Here is an 8,121-nt window from a genome sequence, read left to right as displayed (position 1 = left end):
TGTGTGTGTGTGTGTGTGTGTGTGTGTGTGTGTGTGTGTGTGTGTTTTGATCTAAATTGTGTCTGTTGCACTGCGCTGTACTGAAACGACACAAGTAAACTCTTTGACTTCCAACCTGGGAGCTGGATACCGGACTAGACTCAAGAATAAAGTCGTGTTCCAACACATCTGTTGGAAATTATTAATGCACTAATTATTCATGCACTAAGGGATGGGAATATAAGAGTGTCCTCGCCGTTGATTAAACGCACTGTGTGTTTAACTTTGCAATATGGCAGTCAAAGTAGAGCACATGGTATTATATAGCAGAACTGTATGCGGCTCAAGCGGGGTAATATTTCACTGTACGTTACATAGGATAGCTCAAACGTATGGTTGTAGAAGTGTCTCCCACTGTGTGGAGGATTTTATAGCATTCTTCTGAGTGCCACGCCCATGCCGGAGCAGCAGGAGGGCCTTGCTTCTCAGATTTCACCCTGAAACGTTCAGATACGACCTGTTGAGAGGAAGCAGGCTTCAAAGTGGAGCAGAAACCTGCGCATGTTGACATCCCGCCTCTGGAATGCAGTGGGGAATAAACTGGACTCACCGAACCGCCAGGTAAGAGCTCACCTGGCCGGTCTGAGAGCGACCGTGTTAGAAAACGGCCAAGTGCGTTTGTGACGGTGTTCTTTTTATTCATTCCGAGGTGTTAGATAAATGACCTACTGTAGCCTATACCTACGATGCAGTGCATTGTTTCAAGCTGCTGTGAAAAAAAAACAAACACCTGGACCTGCGAGACACCTACCACACAAAAAGCAAACTTGTGCTACTTTTGTGGTGCTTGACAAACAGTTAACGTGTTGCACTGTGCGAGTTATGTGTACTTTAAAAACAAGTATCGGTATTTAATTATCAGTCATTTAAACATGAATTACCTTTATTTTAGATATATCTACGGAGTTATTGGCGTGCTATATTGCGTCAAAACAGCTTCCTCCAGCAGCTAATTTCTTAACAACTTTAAAGAATTCACTTATTTAACATTTTTGTAAAACGTGTGTACATTAAAATAGTTGTCAGTATTTAATTCGATGTAAATTAAATATATATTAAGCGTTTATTTTAATTATATTCAACAAGCTACAGTTTTATATCCGGTGGTTATTAGCGTGTTCTACTAAGTGCGTCAAAAGCATGTTTCATCATTTAAATTGCTGACTTGTTGTTTCCAGGTGTATTTACCTCATAGCTCTTACCAGCTGTCTCAAAACCTTCTACCTAAGGTGAACCATGACACTGAAATTTGATATCCAGGGTCAAGTGTTGCCACCTGGGTACCTAACAGTTAGCCGGAGTTCAAGCTATTTCGTGATGGTGTCATTTTTTCCTGGTGAGGTCACTCCAAGGGCAATAAAGGCATCCAGAAATGAGTGACTGTATACCCTGTATAAATCCAGTCTTTTAGATTGAATATTTCCTTTTATGTCTTTAACACCAGTGCAATGATTTCTTGTCTTATTATTAAGTAAAAATAATTTGTAGAATAAGCCTGTGGCTTTGGATTCATTCAAGAAAAATGAGTTCAAAGCAAAACTAAACGACTTCCACAGGAACTGCATAACATTACTACTCCTTTGCTCTCTGTCTGACAGGCACATCAATAAGTGCACAATGTGCCACTCAAGCACTGACTTTGCAACATTCAGGCAAGCAGGCACATGTGAAACATGAGAAAACTATACAAAAACCCCCAATGTAGTTCCATCACATACTTCACACGATGACATCGGATAGGCATGTTGGAAATGTCTTTTAACCCTCATCGTACTGTCAGGGGCCCGTGCAGACCCCAGAGGTAATTTTTTTTGTCATATATCAAATGTATTTTCTTTCTTTGTCAGTCAATTAGTTCTTAGTAAAGTGGCATGGACATAGTCATGCCACACATTAAAAGCAGAGCTCATACCGCTGCATGAAAATCCCCAGTCTGAGTGGCAACTAAATTAACTTTAGTTATCTCTAGTCATTTCTGCTTCCTGCACAATCATAGTAATTTGGTTCTCTGCACCGCCTGCAGAAAGTCAGGCCGCGCAGACAGGACTGCCCTTTATCACTGCTTCATTTCATAATATTTATGCACAGATTTTCTAGGCACAGCCAAGGTAAGGGGGGGCGTGGAGGGTTCAGTGGTCTCAGGATATCATCTCGGTTTTCTACGGCTTGGTGCACTGCTACTGGTACACTGGTCTTTATAGTTCAATCTACGTCCCAACCATCACCTGTGGTTGCGAGCTCTGGATAGTGACGGAAAAATGAAATAAAAGCAGAAATGGGTTCCCTCTGAATCATATCTAGGCTCTCCCTCAGAGGCAGGATGGGAGCTGAGTCATTAGGGAGGCACTTAGAGTGCAGCCGCCATGCCTCCACATCCAAAGAAGGCCGTTGACGTGAGTTCAGGGATCCTCACCACCTCGGACTTTTCTAGAAGGCAGACCCAGGACATGGTAGAGATTGTTTCTCTGGGTTGGCTGGTTGTGTGTTTATCTGAAGCCTGATTGGTTTCATCATATAAATACAACAGAAATAATGTTTATTTAAAATGATTGAAAACTAAGTGATTCCACACTCAAAAGATCATAAATAAGCTTTTAAGTAACATGAATTACATTTTGGATAAAAGATGCAAGTTGTTTTAAAGAAAAATACAGATTCTTGTTTTATATAAAATATGCATATTCATTTTTAATTAATTTGAATTAATAATTCTTTTAGATGACAATAACTATATAACTAATCCATGCATATTAAATATGTCGGTAGGATGAGGGTTAAACTCTCTTCTAATGGTTGCCTGTTGTGCTTGAGACAAGCAAGAAAGTTCAGGCAGGAATCCATTAAAATAAGTCCAAAATGCTAACAATGAGTGTTCAGCGCTGTGAAGAAGTATTTGCCACCAGCTTTCCATCCCATACATCAGATGTAAAACTAACATAACATTTCATAAAAGGTACATCACACCAGCAGTCAAACATGGTGGTGGTAGTTTGATGATCTGGGGTTTAAAGTATGAAAAATGCAACAACAACAAAAAGGAATCAGGGGGTGGGCAAATACTTTTTCACAGTACTGTATGTCAAATTATTGTTAATATAAATTATTACAGTGAAATCAGTATCTTTGGGTCTCTGTATGTGTGTTGATATTTCTCCTTATCTCTACTTGTGTTTCCATGTCACACTTCACCAGTTAGCCGTGGATAAGCCGAGCTGGTCTGTGAACTCCAGCTGTGTTAACTGTGTCTTTGTTCAGCCTGTGTTTGTTGAACAGTGTTCTTATTCACAAAGAACAAATGACATTCCTTTCGTCCTTGTTTTCTAAAGATCATCTTCCTACAGTTTTACAGGGTTTTTCAAAATTACAAATTCTAGTAAGATTTTTGGGGAACAAAAAAAGCAGACGCTGAAATTCCTAAACTCTTTGCAGTTTGATCCTGAGCAATATTCTTAAACCTTCCCTTTACATATAAAAGACTCCTTGAGAGGGCTTTTTAGAGCAAATCATGCATGTGACATGCTGCTGGTTGCCTAGCTGGTTGTAAATGTTCTCTCAGTTTTAGTTTAGTTGTTTTGTTTTCTGTTGCCACCCCACCACATTTTTTAAATGTGCTGCTGGCACCAAATTGAAATGAGGACAGATTTCTTAAAAATCAAAAAAAACTGAAAAGTACCAATTTAACATTTTTAATCAAAACTAATTTGGCTATTTTTGATTAAAGGCTTTAAACTTTTTAAATTCTTTGTGATTTACACGGTGTCTGAACTTTTCTTTTTTTTATGGAAGTGGGATTTTAAAAAATGAGTTTGGTCTTTTAGCTTTGAGCAATAAATTATTGTTCTTAGAAGATTCCAAGACTCCAAATAATGTTCCTTCTTTGGAGTGTAAAAAACACAACATTTGATATATATAAAATAAGTTCAGTCCTGGGATCTAGAATTAGTTGAAGGTGTTTAATGGATGTTGTGTAAAGTGTTAATGGGTCTCAGACAGAAGCATGGTAGGTTTACGGCCTCTTCAAGGGCTGCACGTTTGTTAATATTATAGCCTGGTGTATCATTAGCTGTGTTGAGGTCTGTAATTGGACAAAATCAGGCACATCTGTAGTCTGAGTCAGACATAAAAATTTCCATGGGAAAACTACCTGTTTTTTAATAGCTTTTTTCCCCATTATGTTGATATGAAAGGTATTCCAAAGTAGAAATATATATTTTAAATGAGCTATACAAATGTAGAATACGATTTATGACTGGTTCATTTGTTTGATTTATAAATTCTAATCTGATCCACAAATCTTATATTGTGAAATAGAAAATTAAATAACAAAATCTGAAAAGCTGAAATAATTGAACTCAAAAACACACCATCATGAAAAATTCATTGTTTGTTTTTTTTTTTTTACATGTTCAGAAGGTCGAGCAGGTCATCTAATAATCAGGAGTTTGGTGGTTTGGTCCCTGGCTGTTCCAGACTGCATACAGACTGTCCCTTGGGCAAGATACTGAGCAAGCTGCTGTCTGATGTGTTTATCGGTGTATGAATGTGTGTGACTGTGGGAATGAAGGAAGTTGCATAAAGTGCTTTGAGTGCTCAAAGAGCATAGAAGAGCTCTATATAAGAACAGTCCATTTATCATAGATTATCTAGTGCTGTGTGAATTCCTCTTACCTGTTCTTAGCTGAAGCAGAAACTGTGTGTGGTCTTCTGCTGCTGTAGAACATCTGCTTCAAGGTTCGATATGTACATTTAGGGATGCTCTTCTGCATGCCCTGGTTGTAAAAATCGACTTTATGAGTTACTGTTGCCTTTTTTACCCAAAGAACTGCTGCTCACTGGTTATTTTCTCTTTTCAAACCATTCTCTGTAAACCCAACAACTGTGCCATGGTTAAAGTCACTTAAATCACCTTTCTTTATCATTCTGATGCCTGGTTTGCTGCCAGCTTATTGGGCAGGTTAGATATTTCCGTCAAAAGTCAGTCGAACATGTGTACCTAATGACATGTGTGTGTGTTCGTGTGTGTTTGTAAAAATAAGAGCATACATAAATGAAATAATACTGACAGCGTTATTTTTTATATTTCTAGACTCCACTCATGTCTCCTCACCTCCTTGCTACATCATTGTCATCTTCCTGGCTAATGCCATTTTTCCTGCTCAGTGTCCTGCTGCTGTCTGCTGCTGTCCATGGCCAAGGTATACACATATATCTAATAATCATTTGACCCTTAGCTAATAGTGAAGTCGCATTGATGTCTTGATGATCTGCTGTGTAGCTTTTGCACATAAATGTCTTGTACCCACAAACTTTGGCATAATGTATCTACTTTGTGTTCTGTAGCATTTACCCACATTTATACAAACAGTTATTCCGACGTTCTATGCATTTGATGTCAGTGCTTTTGAGGCTTTCTGTGTGTCACTGTCATTGTGTATCCACACAGTGACAAGAAAAATCAGATTGGCACGGATGGCAGAACCTTTTTTAATTGGTACTGTCAGCATACAAGTTATCGGGTCAATGATTTTATTTGAATTCAAGCATCAAAACATATTTGCTATGAAGAGAATGATAGCGAGGTCTTTTTCTCTGGAAAAGCAGTCACTCCCAAAACCAAATGAACTGAACTAATGTAACCATATTAGTCATAATCATCCAAAGACTGTGTTTCTCTATAGCACAGTTTTTATTATGCTGAATGTATGTATTTAGTTTGATAATGAACAACTCACCATGTCAAAATGAACATACAAACATTGGACAAACCAATTACTTTGAGGTATTTTTGAGACTTTGCTAGTTTCCATATTTACTTCATCGATACTTAATACTACATCCCATAAAAGAAACAATCTGCAAGTCTCAAGGAACTTATTATATTTTGAGTGTTGAACTGGAAATGGTGGGCAAATCCAGCTGTTCTTAGCCCACAAATCGTAGAGCACAATACAGATACTGTATTTGGCTGCATAACTGCCTGTCTGTCTGGAAAAGTTGTTGTTCTTAGTGGATCTGTTAGACCGTGACCCTGTCTTGTCAGGGTCACGGTCAGTCCCGTCAGTCCCTATGTGATTCCCTGCCAGACACACATGTAGATGAAGACCCCCCAGTGGCCCCTGGGCCCAGTACACAGTCGCAGACAGAGGCCTTTACATGGATGCTTGCTAGTCAGGAAAGGATCTGTTGAGTGCTGAGGGTCATGTGTTCACACAAGTTATAAAGTTCTGTAATTCATGCTGTTCATGTCTTCTTTACTTCCGTTTTGCATCCCCTCCCCTCCTTCCCCATCTTCCTCTCCATCTATAACCCCACTGCATAGTAAATACAAAACCCTGTCACAGTGTAACTTTGTGACGTTCCTCTGACACGACCTTTGAACCTGCAGTCTCCAACTGGCGTCCTGTTCCTGTTTCTATGCTAGATGGGAGGACAGGGCATGCTTTGATGGATGCATGATGGAAACATGAAAGACACTGCTTGTTGGGGAAAACTCTGCTGGAAATTATGTAGATAAAGTCAGAACAAGAGATGAATTTGATGTGTTGAGAAGGAAGTGAGAGAATGGGAAGAATGAAGAAAGTTTCACTGCTTGTGTCTTTGATCTTTGAAAAGTCTGCAAATGTCATGTCAACTTTTTCCCTTGACCCAAGTCTTTAACCAGAAAAATGCACTAAACATTTTAAAGCCAGATATTTTTTATTCTTCTCTTTGTCTCTGTCAAGGTCGTCTTAAGCTGACAGTCCTGTCTGAAGACAGACTGCAGATGAAGTGGAAGGAGGCTGATGGGCCTGTTCAGGGTTACAAGGTCAGAGTGAGACCGATTTCAGGTGAGAGTTCTCCAGCTGTGAAGAAAGTCCTCTGACAGCAGAGTTAGGAGCTCCTCCAATTTGATATACCTACAAAGTCTATCTAAAAGCCTTGGAATGAAATTGAAAGTATGAATCAGGTCTTAGGCTGAAATCACATGTTGTCCTCAGAGTAGGAAAAATAAGAAAAACAACAACCTTGGTAGCGTTCACAGGTGGTACCCACTGGTCATCAAGGTTTGGGAGGATTAAGAATATCACTTGATAGGATTTTCTAAAAGAAGAGAACGAACACCAAAATAGCATTTTTAAGACCAATACCAATATTTGGTGATTTAACAATATATTATGAGAATTTTTTTTTTTCATCCACACAAAGCGTAAACAGATTTCCCTAACTCATGTAAGTACTCACTAAGATAACAGTACAGTTACAAATACGGTTCTTTTACTCTTACAACTCGTGGACTGTTCATTTACATTTTGGTTGTGTTGGCAACGCGTGTTGCCAACAGGAAGTTGCAAAGTATCCTCTGGTAGACAAACGGTACAACATCAAAACTCGTAACATGGCTGAATGGTGTTTCTTCTGTCCTTTCTTTGATTTTTATTTATCAGCCACTGCAAATGCTGATTCATCATATTGGCCGATATGTTGGTTGGGCTCTACGGTCAACGAACAGGCACTGCCACTTGATTGATTTAATAAGAGATTTGTCCTGTATTATTGTGCAGAGGTATTTTAGTATAATGATGCACATCTGGTGTGTGAAGTTTTTGCTTCTCTGATAAATGTTCCAACACTGTTTTGCACATCAAGTAAGGTTGTGTTTGGGAAGCAACAGGAACACACTCAATCCTGAAAATGCTATGTAACATTTTCCTATGGTTTCCAGCAGTACACTCGCTCCCAAGTGTCTCAAATGTATAATAATTATAAGTTTTTAATGACATAATAAACATCATGAAGTTTATTCATAAGCTTTTATTATACCACACATCCCGTCTAGTTTGAAACTGCTTAAAAATGGGTTGGTAAAGTATTCTTTTGCCATCCAGACTGCCAGCTCTCTTGCTTTGCAGGTCATAATTTGGATAAAAATACAGCCCTTTCTCCTCCCCTCTATCTCCACATCTGTGATTTTTCCTAAGCATTGTTTTCTCTTTGTCGGCATTTTAGCTCCCATTCCACACAGCGCAGCTAAGTCTAGGCAGGTCTAAGAGAGAGACAGAGAGGAACTTAAAAGAAGAAGTTAATGCAGCACTTTTGTAGTGT

At 38.8% G+C, this 8,121-nt stretch overlaps 1 protein-coding gene across 5 annotated transcripts in view; it reads left to right on the top strand.

Moving 5' to 3' along the window:
• Positions 1-8,121, top strand: part of LOC102298896 (collagen alpha-1(XX) chain) — a 34,374-nt gene that overhangs the window by 676 nt on the left and 25,577 nt on the right. For 2 of the 5 annotated variants that reach the window (XM_042227155.1, XM_042227154.1), the window contains exons 1-3: positions 469-600; positions 5,126-5,234; positions 6,762-6,866. In XM_042227155.1, the coding sequence (XP_042083089.1) occupies positions 541-600; positions 5,126-5,234; positions 6,762-6,866 (274 nt within the window). In that variant the 5' untranslated portion in view covers positions 469-540. Of the gene's footprint in view, positions 1-468; positions 601-5,125; positions 5,235-6,761; positions 6,867-8,121 lie in introns of those variants that run through there. The other 3 variants (XM_042227152.1, XM_042227153.1, XM_042227156.1) reach the window with 3 other exon arrangements.

The sequence above is a fragment of the Haplochromis burtoni genome, unplaced genomic scaffold (genome assembly GCF_018398535.1).
Source record: "Haplochromis burtoni strain Fernald_Lab_line unplaced genomic scaffold, NCSU_Asbu1 Contig_246, whole genome shotgun sequence".
Classification (NCBI taxonomy): Eukaryota; Metazoa; Chordata; class Actinopteri; order Cichliformes; family Cichlidae; genus Haplochromis; species Haplochromis burtoni.
The sequence above is the reverse complement of the archived record's forward strand: the minus strand, read 5'-3'. Positions and strand labels throughout refer to the sequence as shown.